This window comes from Rhamphochromis sp. 'chilingali' (genome assembly GCF_963969265.1).
Source record: "Rhamphochromis sp. 'chilingali' genome assembly, chromosome: 2".
NCBI classification, from domain to species: Eukaryota; Metazoa; Chordata; class Actinopteri; order Cichliformes; family Cichlidae; genus Rhamphochromis; species Rhamphochromis sp. 'chilingali'.
Genome location: NC_137930.1, coordinates 22,695,635 through 22,716,644, shown reverse-complemented (window position 1 = coordinate 22,716,644; position 21,010 = coordinate 22,695,635). Strand labels below are relative to the sequence as shown.

The window sequence follows — 21,010 nt, the reverse complement described above, 5'->3', positions numbered from 1 at the left end:
ACTGTGCGCTTTAGTTATCTTTTTGGGTTTTTTTCTGTGTGGCTGAACTTTTCTGGTTTCAGCTTTTGGTTGCATAGGAAAATAAACAACATGTTAAAAATGTCTCGCAACCATCACTTATATCTATATGCCTGTGGTGTTTATTTACTTTTCGTGGAGGCCGTATATGTGTGATAAGTTGCTCAAGAAAAAAAGAAAAACAACAACATTGAAAACTTAAGCCTCTTTATTGTGACGATTTTTAAATATTTTTCACAAGCTGAGTCGCAGAGTGAGGTCTTGGTTACACAAACATCATATAGCTTAATAAGAGTACAACCTGATGGGTCTGTTTTCAAAATTTTAGGACTTCTCCATCACTCATAAATCCATCCTGGGCGAGGGCTAGGCCTTCTGCGGTGGAGCCTTTGGGTGCTTTATTTAGGCTCGTGCCCGGGCTGGTCCAGATGGACGAGGGGTGGTGCAGCTGCGTGTTCCCACAGCCTGATGTGCTTGTGCCTGCTGAATGCCCTTTGGAGGGCTCTCACTTTTTTTTTTAACCCCCCCCCCCCCATCCTGCTTTTTTTAGGCAGTCGTCCTGTGCTTCCCCGGCCAGCCTAACCAATGTGCAGACTACTGTACAACCACTACTTCCTGAACAGGTAGTCTGAACACTGGGCAGGCGGGCCGGGCGGCTGAAGGGTAGCGCTGTGGAGGACTCTTTACTCATGCGCTCAGAATCAGAATCAGATATATCACCACACACACTCTTAATCGTACTCACTGTGATTGCAGCCAGGCTCCGGGGCCTGGCTTATCTTCGCAGTCTGACTGCCGCAAAGGGCCGATCGGGGATGATTGAGTGAGCTGGGATGGAAGGGATGGAGGAGGAGGTGGTGGAGGAGGAGGAGGAGCGGGAGAGGTTAGACGGAGGTGATAGGCGCTGATTGGCAGATTCTGTGACATTCCTTCCTGTTTCCCGCTGTGAAAAGCAACATTCCTCACCGAGCTCTACGGGGGAAACACAAACACACAGAAAGTGTTTAATTAATGTTAAATATCAAATATAACACATTTAGAAGTCATAAATCTGTTATATGTAGCCAATGAGCTTTAATTACTCATCGGCTAATTATATGCTTTTTAATCTGAGAATTTTGGTCTTAAATATTAATGTAACAAAGTAACTAGTATTTCTTTGCAAGAATTCTGCATTTAGAAAAGATTAAAGGCAAAAAATAAAGCCCAGCACAGATGCCAAAACACACAAAAATGGTCAACCTATTTAGCCCAAATTAGTGCAGCCTAAGCCCCATTTAGTTCCCTTAAAATTTCAGGCCAAACCGAACAAAAGTCATTAGAGTTTCAAGTACTTATGGTTAAAAACAGCTGCAAGTGCAAGTGCTGTTAATCTCCCTGGAACAGATCTTATCAGATAATATTTGTGGTCAGCCGAAATCCTCCCAACCCAACACGTCCCTCTAAAACGCCGGAGTATGCAACCTTTCGTCTCCTTAGACGTACGCCGAATGGAAAGAAAGAAAGCGGGGGATACCTGCGTCTTGGCGATCTCGTTTCACTTCTTTGCATCTTTCTGCGTTAGGTGATGCTTCTTCTTTCCCAAATCCTTGCTGAATTTGCCTGTTCTTTCATTCAGCGCTGCTGCCACACTGCTGAGGGAAACCTTGGCTGATCGGGGTTCAAATGCTCCTAGAGCAAAAAAGGAAAGAAAAGAAAAAGACAAAGGGGGATCTCCGGTAGCAGGCAAGGTGGACTGGCTGGAGGTTTGACGTGGCAAGGGACTGGCCACCAAGTTCTCCCTTTGAGAGACAGAAGGAGAAAAGGAGTGAGAGAGAGAGAGAGGAGATATGGAGAGAGAAAGAGGAGGAGCTCGCCGGCCCCCTATTTTTCCTTTCTCCTCTCTTCTTTCTCTCTCCACTCCCTCTGTCTGGCTCACCCCTCCTTTTCCAGTCTCCCTCTTCTGGCTTGCAGGGAGAAAGTGGAAGGTCAGAGGTGAACAGGAAGTGAGACACATTCATTTGGCCTGCGTGTTGTAAAAGTTTGGAAAGGGAGTGAAGGACTGGCTGCAGAGGGAGGGAGCCTTTTAGTGGAAGCGTATGTGGACGCGTTTGCGCTCTCACGTGGAGGCATTTATGTGTTTCGCAAAGCATTTGCGTGTTCTCAATGCAGTGCATCGCTGCTTTTGATACATGTGAGCATACATATATAAATATATATATTATGAGTATGAGTGATGGATTTGTGCATGTAGGAGTGAGCCTGGATGAGAGGAGAGGCTCCATGGTCTTTGTAGAAAGGGGCAGGAATGTCGGCGTTTTCTTGGCAAGCAGGAGGAAGCCTTGTAATAACTCCAGATGTGCAGCCCTGTGGTCTCCATCTCTCTCTTGCTCCTTCTGTTTTTATTTCTAAAGCTGATTTCCTCTCCCTGTCCGACTCGAATAAAGAGCCCTTTATGCAGCTCTGCAGCCTTCCCAGCACACACACACACACACACACACACACACAGAGTGGTGGCAAGGGGGGTGGGTTGGTTGCTGCTTGGAAGGGTGACATACGACTGGTAAATCAGAACCAGGGCGAAAGACATGTGTGCGTGTGTGTGTGTGTGTGTGTGTGTGTGTGTGTGTGTGTGTGTGTGTGTGTGTGTGTGTGCAAAAGAGGAGGGAAAAGGCAGTGTTGAGACACAACCAGTCAAAAGTTCCTCCTTTACTTTCTAGGGCTTCACACGCACTCACAGTTAGGTTTGGTCCTTACTTCTAGCAGACAAGAGTAATTAGTGCTAGTGTTTCCAGGTGTGTGTGTGTGTGTGTGTGTAGTAGTACGTGTGCAGTGTAGTGGTGGCCAAGGCCATGTGTTTGTTTTAGCTGCGGTTTCTGAGCTCCGACCTGAGCTCCAAATCAAAGCAGGCACGATCCCACGAGAGACGAGTCAGCAGTACCGCTTGGACGGCTAGAAAAATGGGGAAGAACTTCAAAATGGGGGGCGAAACGATGCCCCATGAACAAGGAGGTCCAACAAAAAAATGAAAAAAAAAAACCTAGCAAGCCAGAAAAAGAGAATTACAGAAACCAATCCTCATAGGACATAAAATGGATTAGTGTTGCAGTCGAGTTTAGGGTTTGGAGGATTGGAAAGAGTGAATTTTAATGGGTAGGTGGGGGAAATGCTGCGGTCGCGCTAACATTGTTTCCACTGTTTGGATGACCAGGCAGACAGCTTACTTTTCAGACTCTTAGTCAGGGAAGCCAGAAATGCTGAGAAAGTATGCACATACACACGCGTGATCTGCGCTCCCATGTTATTCCGTCTTGGCGTGAAATACAGCTGCTTAATACTGTCACAGAAAAACCTCAAGGTTCTGACTTTGTTTTTCCTGCTTTGACAGCAGCTCCGCCAGTTCGTGGGCGAAACTGTGTCTTTCGTGCGTTGCGTGTGGGGAAGATAAGATTGCGGGTGTTGCTCTGTAAATGTATTTAAGAGAGCGCTCTGTACGTAATTGTGGAAGCAGCCTGTAAATCTGAATGGCTGAATGTGTTTTAATGTGCGTGTTTCTGTGAAACTTTGCAGCTCATTTTCTATCCAGAGACAAACAGCCATAATTCTTTGGGTAACAGAAAATGTGAACCGCATAATAGCTCGGTTATTTTTCCTTTCTCTCATGTGATATCGTATCAGCGATACTTATCTGTTGAAAGGAGCATATTTTAAAAAGACAGTGGCTTGAGGAAAGGGCTCAGGAAACACTGGGAGCCTCATCCGTCTCATTTATCCAGCTCAGGATTGCTGGAGCCTGACCACGCCGACAGCGGGTGAGGCCATGAGGACCCTTAACGGGCCACCAGTCCATCACAGGGTCAAAAAATACAGAGAGAGGGACACATTTTAGAAGCACCAGTTAACCGAACAAGCATTTCTTTGGACAGAGAGAACCCATGCAAAAAAGGCCTAGGCCACCAGCGTCAGAGGCTGGGAGATAGAGACACAAAAAAAGAATGTAGTGACATGATTAAGGGGTGATAAATGTCTGTTTGAGATATTAAACATACTTAAGTTAATGGAAGTGAGCGCAGGATGATGTAGCAGGGAAAGTCAGAAAGGCTGTAAGAATGATAAAATCTGTCATGAATGGAAAAGAAGATTTGAGATTATAGAAATGAAGGGAGAGGGACACAGGCTGGTCTGTTCATATATTTAGTTTATGATATGATAATGCTGATGATGTTCCTCTTTTGGAAACATGGAGCATAGTGTGAGAACAAAAATGACTACATGAAACAAAGTATACGGGTGACTCGAGGATCCAAGTGACCACAACATAACTCACTAAGCGATGAATTTGTTTGTTTAGAGTTAAATTAAAGTGAGCTTCAGGTTCAAGGTTGGGGTTGGGCTGTCAGTAGGTACAGGGTGAGGCGAAGTTTCTAGGCAATTAATATAATTGGAGGTAATGGCCGCTGATGTGATGGAAACACAGCTGTGTATGTGTATCTGCGTGGCAATTTTATTGAGGTTTAAAAATGTATAAAACATACATTTTTGCTATTTCTGTGACTGTTTTACACATTATAAAATAAAGTGCATTTCTCCAATGGTGTATTTATAATTATATTTTGTTTGTTTTTTTATTTCATGCTTTTTTATTTCTTTGACTTTTAGCCTGACACAGCTTTAATGCTCATGAAGTTTCACGAGACTGAACTTACTGCAAATGTATGTGGGTCAGTGCCAAGTGTAGCATTTACATTTTCTATAAAAGCATTCACAGTGTTTCCCCCGTATTCTGACATCACGTGTTTACCTTAAGGTACATAATCCTTACATGAAAAACATGCGTGAACACTGGCAGACGCTTGCGTGCCTCATTTGCTTGTGAGGGAACTGGGGTTTCATGTCATTTAGCTGTGATTGGTTTGTACCGGGAGTTTTGCTGTGAGACACAAAACACACCAGCTGAACATTTGCCCTCCACCAGACAAGATTGCCGCCGTGTGTGGATTTTAGCGTGTGTTTATATAGTTAGTCTGCTGGCCAACCTTTCTTTTACGCTTTGGTGGTCAACGGTGATTGATCACATGTCCTTGATAGCCCCGAGGTTGTAACACTGACCTTCTGCAGGAGTAAATTCAGGGCAGATAATTGACTGTTTAGCAATTAACCACTAAACAGGAAGGTATCACTAACCTGCCAGGCTGCGTTCAACTGCAGTCAGCATGTTTCATCTCTCCACAAAGACATTTGTTCACATTTGTGCAGTTCCCACAGGAAAATCTCAAAGCAAAGCTCAAAGGCTGTTGGGGGTTTTTTTCTGTAAGAAGGAATGAAAAAAGATAATCGAAGGAGCCAAAACCTTGTCATAAAAAAGAAAATGTGAGAATTAATGTTCATATCACTGCGAAATTGGACGTTTCAGATTAGATTCGAGTTCCTGAAACATGTGCACCTGACATGCTGTTATCAAAAAGGCACTTTTGCATGATAAATGGAGGATTATAGAGTGTGGGCCCTGGCACGTTGCTCAAGGTGATTTGTTATGAGCATTATTGCGCAATCTTTAGCCAGATGAGTCATGAACAGCTGTGTGTTTTTACACACTGCCCCAGAATAGCTCCATTCCAGCTCTTCAGCGTTGTAATTCTCTTAGCTAAATCATTGTCTGTTCCTCATTTAAATATTGGCAACATGTGGCCTTACTTTAAATAAAGTCCAAACAGCATTAAGTCAAATTAGGTTTCCTCAGATGCCGTCTCTGTTTCTCATATGTTGCTCACAGACCAAACATGGCTTTTGCGTACGTCAGTGGGTTTTTTCGTTACACACAACGAAAAGATGCTTATGTTCACAAACAAATCTTTTCTACAAGAACGTTGTGACAAATCGGTTCCTACAAAAATCTATAAATTGATGAAATTGGTCTGAACAAGTGCATCAAACCCACTGAGCCTCACTCTATACTACTTTCTCCGTGCGCCTTTTTTAAAAGAAATCCCCTCTGTGTTTAATTTTTTTTCTTCTTAAAGACAGAAGTCAATGGGGAAAATGGCAGAAGAATGGAGGGAAAGAAAAGCAGAGGGAGGTGAGGAGGAGGGTTGTGAAAATTACCATTGGCTGCCACCCAGGGCCCAGTCTTTGTGGTAATGAAGGGTTAGAAGCAACGTTATTGCTCCCAGATGCCGTGCGGCTTCTCCGCAGGCCTTTGATGCATGGCCCAAGTCACCAGGATTTTTCTATCAGACTCCCATCAACATACACAGTAACGCACCACCGCACACACGTGCACGCACACATACGAAGACATCCAGCCTCTTAAAACAACATGGATGCTATAAACGAGTATCTTCATGGTTTCGCCAACCAAACTACTCCGATTTGTTTCAGAGTGTTAATTGGTTAATGTTCCCATGTATGTGTGTGTTTTGGTGTTTACCACCTCCAAGTGTGTGTGAGAAATGCCCATATTCGAACGTTTTATGTGTTTGACTCTTTTAGATATTTTTTGGGATGGCGTACGGAGTGGTGAAGTTCCTTTACGAATCCAGAAGTGAACTTCTCCTGACTCTCTATAATGAGCCTGCTCTTACACACTAGCAAAACAAAACCATGAAAAGCACTTTGTTCACACACTGCTCCAAATACCAACTACTAAGTGCCCGCCTGTAGTGTGTGTGTGTGTGTGGTGTGGGTGTTCAGACGGGAAAAAAAAAACCATAAAAACCCCCCAACAAGGATCACACCTGTGTTTTGTGTACAAGTGAAAAAATGTAAACGTGTTTAAAGAAAATATCAAACTAAACCTAAAAAGGTGTATTTTTGCAGCTCAGTCTGGTGGTAATCAGCCTCTGCTATTTCTGCATTGATGCCAATACAATTACAATCAATCTAAAGAGTAATGGAAACTCTGTGGAATATTAATTAAGTAATGACAGATGGATTTAGTCAAACACTGTGACTAATTTTCTCAAAGCACCTGCCTAAAAAACGTCCCATATAATAAGCAGAACACATTTTACGCCCATCTGTCTTTTAACATAGGATAACCTGATAAAAATGAACAATGTAACCATTATGAAAGAAGGATTTACCCAATTGTGCCCAGTTTCACTCTTTCATGAGGATAACTTATGGTTCACTATGAAAGATGAGACCACGGATGCTCATCTAGAGCTGAAATCCTGCTTAGCAGCTATCAGAATCAGGAGCTTCGTGTCCAAGTGAGCCCAAATGACCTGTTGATGAATATGTGTGTGTGTGTGTGTGTGTGTGTGTGTGTGTGTGTGTGTGTGTGTGTGTGTGTGTGTGTGTGTGTGTGTGTCTACTTGAAGCTTGGTCCTGTGCAGAAAAAGTGTGCATTTCAGACCACATGTGTGCATCTGCAGGTTTGTTTTCTCATGCGTCCCTGCGAGTGTGCTTAACATCTGAAATCTGTAACGTTGCCCACTCACACTGCCTGGATTTTATAGGAGCATATGGCAAAGCACTCAAGCACCTACTTCCCCCCCAATCCTAGTACACACACATAAAAAAGAAACACATGCACACACAAGAAACTGGCTGACTGATAATGGTCTTATTTGATGTTGCAATAGGACAAATACATGGACAGTCTTAGCAGATATCTGGTATTCATCAATTTGTTGTTTGACTTTCTGGCATGTGTGGTTGCCAGACTGATCAAACCTCAAACTCAAATCTTCCACTCTCGCATCATCTGCACCCCCCACTAATATTCAAGAAAACTCAAGAAATCATTTGTATTTCTCTCTTACTGTTGCTGTTCTTGTATAACATAGTTATTCTCCGTGTTGGCGTATTTTCTCTTTACCTTCCCCACATCATGTGCACATTCGCTGCCCCTCCTCTTCCCCTGTTTCCATTTTTCCTGACTGGATTTACTGGCCAGAGGAGAGGAAAATGTATGAATCAATCCAAGGTTGCTCACTCCCAGGGAGAGGGAAAGCCAGAGAGTGAGAGGAACAAGGGAGGGGAGGGGGTGAAGAAAGAAAAGAGATGATGGTGAAATTGAAGAAAAAGAGAGAAATGGGGGGATGGGAACTCACCAGTTTTATAAAATAATGATGTCAGCTTTCAGCGGCCTGGGGTGACTTCTTGTGTAGCCGTCTTTTTTTTGGGTAGCGGACACCTCGGTGTACGGGCGCTGCCAAATGTGTTTGTGTCTTTATGTGTGTCTCTGTGATGTTTTACATGCATTCAGGGGATATGACCATTTGGCTGCACAGCTCATAAATCCTTTGATGAAGGAGTTTGTCACACATTCAATCCCCGTCTGTCTTGCTCTCTCTGTGACACACACACACACTCACACACACACACACACACACATACACACATGCTGAGTTGGGCAGGGCAAGTCCGTGGTTAGCCATCCAGATGGTTTTAAGGTTAGTTAGAGACTACGCTCAAAAGGTGCTGTTTGGAACCAAAGCAGGGTGTGTGTATGTGTGCGCATGCCCGTGTGTGTGTGTGTGTGTGTGTGTGTGTGTGTGTGTGTGTGTGTGTGTGTGTGTGTGTGTGTGTGTGTGTGTGTGTGTGTGTGTGTGTATTTCTGTGTCTGTGTTTAGAGAATGTTTGTAGAAACTCACCAACCTCATGCTATTTTTGGAATCTCATTTTGTTAATTCTCATTTTATTGTCGTTCACACACACACACACACACACACACACACACACACACACACACACACACACACACACACACACACACACAGCATATTATGCACCGTGACTCAAGAAACTGGATTTTCTATCAATAGACTTTGAGAAGTCCAACCGCGGCATATATATATATACATGTGTGTGTGTGTGTGTGTGTGTGTGTGTGTGTGTGTGTGTGTGTGTGTGTGTGTGTGTGTGTGTGTGTGTGTGTGTGTGTGTGTGTGTGTGTGAGAGAGAGAGTTTATTTGCTTGAGATAAAGATAGAGATCAGACTGAGCTGACAAACTTTGAGGTTCCCTGATTCATAAATAGTTGGACGTCTGTGTATCATATGTTGTGTGCAAATTTACAAGTACAAGAGATTTCTAGCCTGGAACGCTCTCCCTCTCTCTTTCTGTCTGTGTGTTTCTCATTTGTTGCTTGCTCTCTCCCCCCCCCACCCCCCCACCCCCTTGACTCTGCACAACTGTAATCAAAACCACAGACTGTACTTTCCCATCCATCTCCTTTGCTTTTCTTTCGTCTGCTGTAGAACTGAATGTGCGAGCTTTTGCTCTTCATTTCCGCTGACCTTTTTTATCCGCTTGTCTCTTTTAGCCTGCTATCTTTTTGTCTGTATCAGCAGCGCAAACTAATGACTCAAAAACTTTTTCACACACTCACCATTTACTATATATGTTACATAATACAATTGTATGCGTAGCTCTAAATTTCACAGCCCAGAGTGATCATAATGCAGCATCTGCACTAGTTTTTCCTTTAAAGCGACTCTTTTTTTATACAGTGAGAGTATCTGCATGACCCTTTCTCCTCTTTATCAGGGAAGTCTTCCTCCTCGTTCTACTCACTGCTGTGTCTCTTTCACCCCCTGCAGGAGAAGGAGAAGAAGTACATGCTGCAGGTCGACAACCTGAAGCTGCGCGATGTGGAGAAAGGCTTCATGTCCAGCAAGCATATTTTTGCCCTCTTCAACACCGAACAGAGGTGTTATTAGACACACACATTAACACTGTAACGCAGAAACAACTTAAATGCACCACAGCGTTAAAAGTTGCTCTTTCGCCCACTTTTATGTTTGCATTAAATGAGTTTTGGGATTTCTGTGTGACAGCCAGTGAGGATGTAGTTGTAAAGCTTAAAGAATATCCCGATATTGGGGAAGTCTGCAGATAATTTAAAGTCCTAAGTAAAAATTATTCCAATGTAAAAGGACAAGAGTATAATAAAAATGAACTTAAATTAAGAAAGTAAAGGTTTTAAATTGTGCAGAGTGCCCTTTCCAGCGTTGCATGACATTTTTAAGTATCTACATGTAAGCCAGACTTTATTGTTGTTACTGTTGTAGATAAGAAGCACTAAATTATACTTTGGGGCATTTTAATCCCAAAAAATGATAAGAGTTTTGTATCCAAAACAAAAAAAAGTAGATTAAAAATGACCAGAATTATAAAGTAAATGTTGTGAAGTAACAAAAAAGCTATTTTTGTAGTATAGTGGAGTAGAAAATATGAAGTAAGATAATATAAAGTGAAAACAGAAATTCTGGAGGAAAGAACAAGTTCCAAGTTTTTACATTAAAGTGACTGTATTTAGTTACTAACCTTCACTGGTGGAAGGACGTACAGCTGATGAGACGGGACTATTGGAGTGCACTGCTCACACTGTGTCTCCACAGAAATGTGTATAAGGACTACCGTCAGCTGGAGCTTGCGTGTGAGAGTCAGGAAGACGTTGATGCCTGGAAAGCCTCCTTCCTCAGAGCCGGAGTTTATCCTGAAAGGGTCACGGTAAGATTTCATCTAAAGCACACGTGCACAGACAACACTGTGACGCAAACACTCTCACAAATGTGGAATTTATTCCCACTTCATATTATTTGTGTCCAGTAGTAGCTCAGGTGGTTGCTGTGATGTTTCCTTCTGCAGTCTCTTTTAATGTTATTGTGTTTCTCATTTGCCATCTGTCCTTTTCAATGTCTTTTATCTCTCATTGCTATTTGGCGTTGTAGGAGAAGGAAGGAAAGGTATGTTATTCTGGGTACTAGATCACTTTTCTGTGTTTTCTATGTAAAGCATGAACTGTACTTTTACTTAAATGGACCTGTACCTGAGTTGTGTAGCTGACAGTGATCAGTAAATGGATAGTTTAGCGTAATCATTAGGAGTAGATTTTTGAACCACTGATAGGGAATCACCTTGCTGGTGCAAAGATAGCATTTTATGCCTATCAAACTGTGTAAATTTGACTAAATAATCTTTTCTTAATCCCTTGAGTTAGGTGAACTTGTTATGGCTTAACAAACAGGAAAAAATAATCCAGTGAAAGTGGTCAGTTAGGAGGACTGGACTGAAAATGAGTGAAAAGCCAATAAATGTCTAAGCCGTGTCCAATAGAAAGTGTGAAAGATCTTCAGAAAACCTGAAGAATTATTGCTCAAGACCATGTTAAAAATTACTAGAAAGTCTGAGTTCTTGGAAGCAAAATATAAAGAAATTCTTTTTATTTAATTATTTTCATCCACATTTAACTACACTGATGAATTGTGTGTTCATCATTCAGCTGGTAATATAATTTCCTGGAGAAAACCTTTTCCTTCCTGTCATTCCTGAAGTGCTATCACCCTCTCTGTAACTCTGCTACACACACATTTTAAAACAAAACCCTAATTTGTCTCACAGAGTGATGGTGGTGATGAAAATGGTTCTGACAACCTCATGCACAGCATGGACCCTCAGCTGGAGCGGCAAGTGGAAACCATCCGCAACCTGGTCGACTCTTACATGGCAATCGTCAACAAGACCGTCCGCGACTTGATGCCGAAGACCATCATGCATCTCATGATCAACAATGTGAGTCTGCTGCTGTTGTCTCGTATGTCACGCTGAGACGACAGGACTTTGAGATTTGACAGACAGCGTGCTGTGTTTCTCTCCCTCTGCGTGCAGACTAAAGAGTTCATTAATGCTGAGCTGTTGGCCCAGCTGTACTCATGTGGTGACCAGAACAGCTTGATGGAGGAGTCTCAGGAGCAGGCCCAGCACCGTGACGAGATGCTGCGGATGTACCACGCTCTGCGGGAGGCTCTCAACATCATCGGCGACATCAGCACATCTACTGTAACCACCGCCATGCCACCACCCGTGGACGATTCCTGGCTTCAGGTGCAGCGTAGCGGATCTGGAGGACGGTAAGGCACATGAGACATCAGACTGTGGGACTGAGAGAGTACGTGTGGGAACAGGTTGGGGAGAACAAATATTAAAAGCCCATGTCTAATTCTGACATATGGTCAAGTAAATAAGAATATTCTAAAAAGACGCAGCATCTGACTTATTGACACTTTCCTGATGTTTTTCTCCTTTTATGTTCCTCTCTTCACTTCTACTTTCTTATCAAGATCTCCGGCCACCAGTCCAACTCCAAACCGCAGGGCTCCACCAGGACCCCCGGCCCGTCCAGGCTCTCGTGGTCCTCCACCTGGGCCTCCTCCTGCAGGGGGTCCCCCTGTCCCTTCTCGCCCCGGAGCTTCTCCTGACCCATACAGTGGGCCACCACCCACCGTGCCCTCCAGGCCTAACCGCGCACCCCCAAGTGTGCCTAGGTGAGTGGAAACTCTTCCATCATAGAGTAAGCCGCAGTAGATTTTACAAGGACACTGACATCCAAACTACAATTTAAGATAATGTGACGTCACCAAAGCTGAAGTGTGGATACTCTCTGTTAACAAGGGGGATGTGAAGACGCCCGGATGAGGGGATAAAGGAGGTAAAGGACAGTAGAAAGCGCTGGCTTTGATAGAGGATAGATTAATAGGCTGGTAGATTGCTAGTTATCCCCATATAGGCACTACAACTACAACATCTCACTAATTTCTTTCACCTTGCTAGTATCTTTCAGCCATCACCAAACTTTCAGCACGTTGTCAGGCATCACCTGTTAAATAATCTGTTGCTAAAAGCGAGGTCGCCTGGATTCCTTTGAATTAAAACATGATCTGATGAATGAAGGGGAGATGGGAATGTGGAGGGGCTTCCTTTCTGGTATTCATTAATTGTATGCATTTAAACCCCCCCCCCCCCCCCCCCTTTCCTGTGTTTGTGAGCTAGCTAACCTCTTTAACCTGGGGCTAACTGTCAGTAGCTCACCTGTTTTACTGTAGAGGACGCTAACGTGGCTGAGCAAAGCTCTCACTGGAAAATGAAAGCTTTTTAACATCTTCACTAAAACTAATCTGTTTTAAATGCCCATTTTTCATCTTCCAATCCAGTTTTTCTGTACTGTGAGCTGCCATGAGTGAGAGCTTCGCACATGCGATGTTGGTCATTTCCTGCGCTGTAACTGTTTGCGCTCCTTTTCTCTCTTCTGTCTCCTCTTCTTCACCCCTCCGTCCCCTGCCACACCTCTGTCCCACACACTGCTATGGTTCCTTCTACAGAATCACTATCACTGACCAGTGAGGACTAACATTACTGGTACGTTGGGTACTGTCTGCAACCATGATCATCATCATCACAACGACTTTCCTTCTTTCCCTTTCTCACAGAAACCATCCCTTTCACTGCATGACCTTTTCCTTTTCTCACCACTGTTTTCTCAGAGGGCTGCATGAGCAAACACACACCCGGCGCAGAGTGTGTGTTTGCATGTTTGCATCAGTGGCTTGAGCTCAATTCAAGCTCAGTCTGATGTTATTTTGTCTGTAAAGAGCACCAAAGGAGGACATTTTGTCAGTGTAGGCCAGGGGTGTCCAATGCCAGGCCTTGAGAGCCGGTGTCCTGCAGGTTTTAGATGTATTCTTTATCCAACACGGATGATTTAAATGGCTAGATTACCTCCTCAGCATGTCTTGAAGTTCTCCAGAGGCCTGGTAATGAACGAATCATTTGATTTAAGTGTGTTCACCCAGGGTGATATCTAAAACCTTGAGGCCTGGAGTTGGACACCCCCGGTGTAGGCCAAGAAGACTCGCAACAGATGTCCGGGACCTAACTAATGTTGGTGCTGTGTTGTATATGTGTGTATGCCACAAAATCCCTCCCATACCTGCTTATATCGATGTGTCTGATGCTTTCTTTTAGTGACACGGTGCTCTGTTTACCAAAATCACTTTTCTTTGCAGGATTTAGTTAATGTGGAGTAGCCCTACTGGTGATTTATTTTTTAGGTAAATACTCTATAGTTTAACTAACAAATGTATTACCCTTTAAGAGCACTTGGTAAGTACAAGCCATATCTTCATTTATAAATAATAATGAGATTATAAAATTTTTCTTTGGAGAATAAGTTGTATAAGCTGCCATCAGCAATCCCAGCTAGCTTTGCAAAAAGATCAGACACTAGACTGTGACTGTTGAGGTTATTTGAGTACAGTAGTTTCCTATTCTCACGTTAGGAAACCAGTTTGAGATGATTTGAGCTCTGAGTTTGTGTGTGGGACAAAGTGGGATGCAGTCATAATGCAGGGCTGGGAGGTGGCCAGATAAATTGTATTTGAACACAATGTTTCCAAGTTTCTCGCTAAGAAAAGAGGAATAAAAGGAAGCCAAAGTTCGTTCTCATGGTCTCAGGCGATGGATGCTATACAGTACAATATATACGCCTATATTCTCCATTATGTTACTGTTGTTTCGGCTGCTGTACTGTCTGTTAACAGTTTTTGAGTTGTAGTTTGAATGTAACTGTAAATGGGCATATATTTCTTTTGAGCCATATCTGCCATTGTCTTGCAAAATCTGCAAACCTTGTGAATGTTTTGGTAACACTCACTGACCAGGCATAGCATCATACGTAAGAGAATCGACAAACAGGCAATACCAACAGGTATATCATATGTGCAATGGTACAGAGCGCAAAGATGTTAGACTAAATTATGGAGTGAATAAAAGATGGTTCGCCCTAACTGGGAATAAGAGAGTATATCTGCATCTCTAAAATGTCACACATTCATATTTGCTTACATGTTTACCTTCAAGCAAACACTTTGCATTTGTACAAGTCAACTTCTCTTTGTTGTGTTTAACAATCAGTTTAATCTTCCCTTCAATCAGCAACAACTGCTGCTTAAAACTTTAATGCCTATCAGTGGATTTGCTCTCCTGTAGCAGAACTACAACTGAACAAACTGCACGTTACTGTAGATAAACAGCAGCTGGATGTGCAGAAACACCGCCTTCACTTAACTGAGCTTCAAATCTTTGTCACGTTGGTTGTATTTTTGGATGCCTCCATGTGTTACTTGAAGATACAGTATTTCTGTGTGTTTGTGCATGAATGTACACATGGGGGCTGTAAACCTGTCAACAGGGAGCAACGGCACTAATCCAGTCTCTCCTTTGTGCTTGTGTGTCCACGGCAGTCGGAGACCCCCGCCATCTCCAACCCACTAGACTCCCTGGCTCCTCCGTCCTTCCCCTCCTCCTCCGTTTAATTCTCCCCTGGATGAGAGGCCACAGACAACAGCGCCACCCTCCTGTCGTTTTCTGCCTCGTCTGACCTGAGCTGGTTCCCAGCTCCTGCTTCTCCCTCGCTTCCTCTTCTTTCCCTCCTCCTCACCTCCACCTCTCTCCCTCATACAGTGACGCAGAATACTTGAATCACACTTGCATGACTTACAAACATGCTGCACCCTGAGAACTCAATCTATGTAAAGACTGATGAAGCAAATCAGTTAGCGTGTGCACGCACGCAGTATACAGTCTAGTAAACACGTGCAAACACGTGCAAACACTTAAACACGGAAACATTTTTCCTGCTTTTAAACTAAAAGGGTAGACATTTAGCATGAAGCTATGCCTGAGTATTTCTAATAAGTATTCTCTCTTATTATTCTCTCATTCATCAATTGTTCTTTTATTTCATGTTTATTTATTTTCTTCCTTTTTTAAGGAATCCTTCCCTTAAAAAAAGATGAAATTTTAGGGATAAAGCAGAAATTTAGAATTTTTCGCTGGCAGATTTTCACAACGGTTTCAGATAAAATGGCACAAATTCTTCAGTTCACTTAAACATCCACTAATACCAAGAACTTGCAACATACTTCATGGTAATTTGATGGATACTTTGACTCTGTAAATACTGGTGTTGTGCAGAGAGTAAATGCTTTAGTTCCTCTGCAGCATTTCAGCCTCGGAGTTAAAGTAAGAGGCAGAAAATGTTTCAATCAGCAGAAGTGACGATGGATAAAGTATTTCATAAGGGAGGTGATGCAAGCTGGACTTTTTTGTAACTCTGGTGTCTTCTCACTGCACTATTCAGAGTTTGAGTTAATGTGTTATGGCAGTTTTCCATATTCGAGTGTGAAGGCGACTGACTTTAATCAAGTCCGCTTGTGAGCTAAACTATAAAGAACAAACCGTGAAAGAGGAGGTCTGTCTCACACCCTGCAAATCATGGTTTTCATTACCATTAGCATTGTTGTAAAAGTTGACCTGTTTCTCACGTGGCTGTAAAATATTATTGCTAACTAAACAGCCACTAGTTGTTAATGTTTGGCCTCGGTGTGGGTAATCTGTTGTATGTTAACCATCATGCATAGTTTAAAAGAACAGCTGGATTTTATTTCCTTGATGATTTTTAATATTCATCTGGCTGTCAGGCGATTCATCATTCAAAAATGTAATCTTACCAGATGATATCTCATGGCCACATCTTAATTACATAATTCCTATGTAACCCGTGGCTACACATTACTAACTGGTGGCAAAGCAATAATATCCCCCTCACCCTGGAGGTGAACATCGTCATTTCTCTGGTGCCTCCTCACCATTACGATTTTAGTTGTAATCTCTTACTTGTTGTAATCTCTTCATCCTGGCAAATAAGATCGTCTTTTTATTTTCTCTCTTCTTTCCTATCACCTAAACAGCCGGTCAAACAAGGGCGGGCCCTCTCGTCCCGAGAGCCCCCTGCCACCATTCGACTCTTAGAAGGAAACATTCTCCCTGTTACCTCTTCTCCTTCTTACGCTCATCTCGCATTTATCCATCCACCCATCACTCACTCACTCACTCACACGAGGAGAGGAAGGCTTGAATGAATAACAGAAGTAAAGGATCGCCTGCAAATTCTTCACCCTCAGATAGACGCTGCTGCTCTTCGTCCATTTTTCCTCCTCCTCTTCATTTCAGCCTTGCAGGACGGGAGGAACTGCCCGTTGTAGCCTCAGGAAGGCCCTCAGTGTCACTGTTAAATCCACCTGCGATTTAAAACTGCTGTTGTCTGTGCTTCCACACGACCTATGCAACAACTGACGTAAAAGGAAAAAAAAAAAAGATGCCTCTCCCGTTTCTTTCTTGCTCTCTGCTTCACACAAATGTTGTTACTGCATTATCTTTAAGCAAATGTGCAGCTTCAGACAACTGCAGGACACGCGAGACTCCAGCCTGAGAGGAAGGGAGTCTTTGGCCTGGGTTGAAGCTCTGTGACTGTTAGCTAGATAGCTCTTTACATATCCTTTTTATTCAGACGGGGAAAACAGGAATATTTGCCGTGTGAAAACATTCAGAATTTTAAGTCAGTTGATGATTTGCCATTTCTTCTCTTTTCCCCCTTTTTTTTGTTTGGTTTTGTCTTTTTTCCAGTGGTCACGGGGGTGAGTGAGAACACTCAAAAACAGCCACAGTCTATGCATAAAACTGGCATTAAATGAAAAAGCTCCTTCTCTTTCACCCTGTCATTTTACACGTGTGAGAACCTGTGACCCGTGCGAACCCACCACCTTTTCTACCACTGACCTCCACTGTCAGCGTGATGTGGTGTATTGTATTTTGAACCCAAGCAAAAAACAACCCACCAGCCACAAACAATAATCTACTATTCATCCCTTGTGCATCTGGTACTCCACGACTGCAAAGTAAACACAACTAAGCATATTTTTCTTCTTATTTAATGGTAAATAGTTTATTATGGACATATCTTATTGTGTTATTCTGTATATGTGTGATGCATCTTATTGAACTTTCACTATCTAGGGAATTTAGTGTATGAAACCGCTGAATATTTAAATTATGACAAAATGAGTATATGTATAAGGAAGTAATGTTTTAAAAACTACAAAAAATATATAATACAATGATGTATATGGGCAACTGCAGGCTGTTGAATACTTTGGCTTGCAGCAGAGGGCTTTTGCTTTTCTTGTCCTTCTGTGTGTAGAATAGCAGCGAGGGGCGGGCTGAATGTGTGAAAGTCCTGCAGCGATCAGGTCCTGCGTCTTGTTTAGACTGATGTGCAGGACTGCTGTGCTCTGTCAAGACATTAAAAACTTCAGTGTGTAATCAGGGAAGTATGTCTTTGTGTCCTTTTTTTTTTTTAAATGCTGGTACATACTGGTGGTAACACAACTATACGGGAACTCGATAGCAGCTAATAATGAAACCACCAGACGAATGTGGACACAAAGTAAAATATCCTTATAGGCATATTCAAAATCCTGGCTGGATTATTCCAACCCCTTACTCAACCCCATCATTTACATATACATCTTCAAAAGCCTTTTCAGACCTTTCAAAAAAAATAACCAAGTGTCACTTCTACAGACTGTTCCAAAGGTCTTTCATAATTTCTTATTTTCCCCTCTTTTCTATCTTTTGGTACTTGGCACAAAAACACAGAGGTGGGACCAAGTCATTGTTTTGCAAGTCTCAAGTAAGTCTCAAGTCTTTATCCTCAAGTCAAGTCTCAAGTAATGTCAGGCAAGTCAGAGTCGAGTCTCAAGTCATTGGTGTAAAAGTCCAAGTCAAGTCACAAGTCTTAGAACATTTTTTCAAGTCAAGTCTAAAGTCATAAAATTAATGACTCGAGTCTGACTCGAGTCCAAGTCATGTGACTCGAGTCCACACCTCTGCAAAAACACATAATTCGTTCCAATTTCTTTAGGTTAATCTACAAAAAATTCCAAAGATAACAGTTCAATAAAATAATATCTTTACATGTATTAGCTGTAAACTTGGCATATTTCATCTGAGGAAACAGGACAGATGAAACAAAAAGTGTCGCAAGTTTACAAACTACCTACAGAAGATGAACAGTATTTGAAACTCATGTCATTAAGAAACCAGAAAACAAATCTAGCAAAGACCTGAGAGATGCCTATGGCCCTTCAGTTAAACCAATTTCTGTTCACTGAAGCCTCATCAGAAATGGTCTCAGTGGAAAGGTGGCTGTCTAGAAGCCATCCTTAAGGATGGAGGCTGGGAGAAAAAGCTGAGGGATTCCAAGTTACACAAGAAATGGACTGAAAATCAGGGTTAACAGGTCTAATGGAGTCATGAATCTAAATATGAAGTTTTTGGTTCAAATCATCAATACATATGGAAAAGGGTACAACAGTGGGTGTCTATGGTCATCTGTAAAACATGGTGGAAGCTCTGTCATGATTTGGGGCTGCATTTCAGCCAGCTGCGTTGTGAATCTAGTCTAAACGTATACAATTAACAAGGAAAAGTGTTGTCAGATTTTGCTCCAGCATGCATTGCCATCTGAAAAGCATCTGATTAGCAAAGGCTTCATTTTTCAGCATGACAAAGATTTCAGACACACTTTAAATAAAATAAAAACACACACACATAAACCAATCGTCACATATGGGCTTTCACAAATAGGTTGCAGTTAAGTGGAAAGGTTCCTGCTTCAAGTGATGCCGTATAAAATATAGTCCATTTAAAGGGGGCGTGAAGGTTGCGTACAGAGGGATGCTGAAGATGTGGTCAAACCAGAGGCATATGGAGGACGCAAACTCTGGAGACTGAGGGGCAATGGCCTGATCAAAGCCTGCTGTGACACAGAAACATAGAGGTATGTGTGAAGGACCCGTCATGCTCTTCTGTCATCAGTCTGCAGCCTGGTGTTCCTCCCATCATGGGTCATGGGCTGCATGGACTTGTCTTCACCTTCTCGTCTAGCACAGTACTTAAAGACATTCTACTCCTTAAATTAGGGTTCAGTTTCTTTGTGTGTCTCTCATACTCATCTTCACTCTCAAGGATTTTCCTTATTCATCTAAAAGAAAAGGAGGCTCTGGGATACCACTAACTGTGGAAGCAAATAAAAAGACCACCATTCAGCCTCCTTACAGCCTTGTTTAAGGTTTAAGAAGTTTATTTAGTTTAATAGGAAAATTTCTTGTTGTGCTATTTTGATGCCTGTAACCTGTCTGGAACTCCTTCTTTTGGACCAAATGGGATTTGGACTTTTAACTTTGTAACCTGCCTACCCACTCCTCCAGCCTTGCAGTTAAATTGGTACAAAACTGTAAGGCTGGTTAATAAAATGTCTTTCAATTCTGAAGTCTGCATTTGGGTCTTTTTACCCGTTTGAAATCATCACATTCTTTTGATCAGTTTGCATTTATTTATTTATTTTATAGAATGTGTTTATTTCAAGAAACGATAAAATCAACTAGGATAGGATCCAGCAGATGGATGTGTATAATGCCAGTTCACAGCCACAGTTCTTATAAGATGCTTTATATAATAGCCCTATGTAGTAGAGAGAATCAGATCGTCCCTGATGAGTGAGAACTTGGCAACAGCGGGAAGAAAGAACTCCCTTTTGACAGGAAGAAACCTCCAGCAGGGAGGGACAACCATCTGCTCTGATCGTTGTCCCATCAGGAGATCAGGGGAAAGAGAGGAGATAAAAGCGAGTGAGGGACAGATTCTTTGTAAAGCGCAGGATGAGCTTGATGACATCAGTGTGAGTTTCATGTGAAATGATATTTTAGATGAAAAACACCAGTAAGATGTGCATTCGTTGTTGTTTATTATTTTGGTTAAACCAGATCAACATTTCATAAATGAATGCTCAGAAGTCAAGCATCTACTGTAGTAAAAGAAGCAGAGGAAGGAGACATGAGCAAGAGTTGCTCAGGGGATATTCCCCAACCCGTCGCGACTGCTGTTTTCAGTGCATGTTATTAATTGTATGTCTATATGTCCAATTCAAGCACCACCACCAGGCGTCACTATAGTGCAGCCTGCAGCCTCCATCCAGACACAATCCATGTAGGACCTCACATAAGATTAGTTCCTTCTTCGTTTCTAACCTTTTAGAGATCGAAAGAATCCAAATGAGAATATTTTTATGAAGTGTAAAGTCATGTGTTTAGTTCCCACCCTACTGTAGCTCTGTTAATCTAAACAGCAGTCTTTCCATAGAAGCTGAACCCTCCACCAGCCAGGCTCAGACATCCATTAAGACTGAGTCAGGCTGCAGACATTCACGTATTAATCATTACTTCATTACTAAAAGCATTTATTATAGGTTAGAGATATCATATACGCTTCTAGATGTACGTGTCGGCCTCGAGTACATTCAATTAACTTTGTCTGACATCGATTTT

The 21,010-nt window shown here is 42.4% G+C and overlaps 1 protein-coding gene and 1 long non-coding RNA gene across 13 annotated transcripts in view; one reads left to right on the top strand and one right to left on the bottom strand.

Annotated features, from left to right (window-relative positions):
• dnm1a (dynamin 1a) overlaps window positions 1–17,949 on the top strand; it is a gene marked incomplete at its 3' end in the record, with an annotated part of 55,633 nt that extends 37,684 nt beyond the window's left edge. For 5 of the 12 annotated variants that reach the window (XM_080907720.1, XM_080907718.1, XM_080907719.1 and 2 more), the window contains 7 exons: window positions 9,545–9,654; window positions 10,346–10,457; window positions 10,679–10,693; window positions 11,349–11,519; window positions 11,616–11,857; window positions 12,068–12,271; window positions 15,026–17,949. In XM_080907720.1, coding sequence (XP_080763846.1) covers window positions 9,545–9,654; window positions 10,346–10,457; window positions 10,679–10,693; window positions 11,349–11,519; window positions 11,616–11,857; window positions 12,068–12,271; window positions 15,026–15,056 — 885 coding nt within the window. Of the gene's footprint in view, window positions 1–9,544; window positions 9,655–10,345; window positions 10,458–10,678; window positions 10,694–11,348; window positions 11,520–11,615; window positions 11,858–12,067; window positions 12,276–12,398; window positions 12,436–15,025 lie in introns of those variants that run through there. The other 7 variants (XM_080907725.1, XM_080907722.1, XM_080907724.1 and 4 more) reach the window with 3 other exon arrangements.
• LOC308413032 lies at window positions 209–1,901 on the bottom strand. The gene is made up of 2 exons (XR_013974653.1): window positions 1,535–1,901; window positions 209–990 (listed from the first exon to the last, which is right to left on the bottom strand). It is a non-coding gene; the product is annotated as an uncharacterized lncRNA (long non-coding RNA).
• Window positions 17,950–21,010: the final 3,061 nt, after the last annotated feature.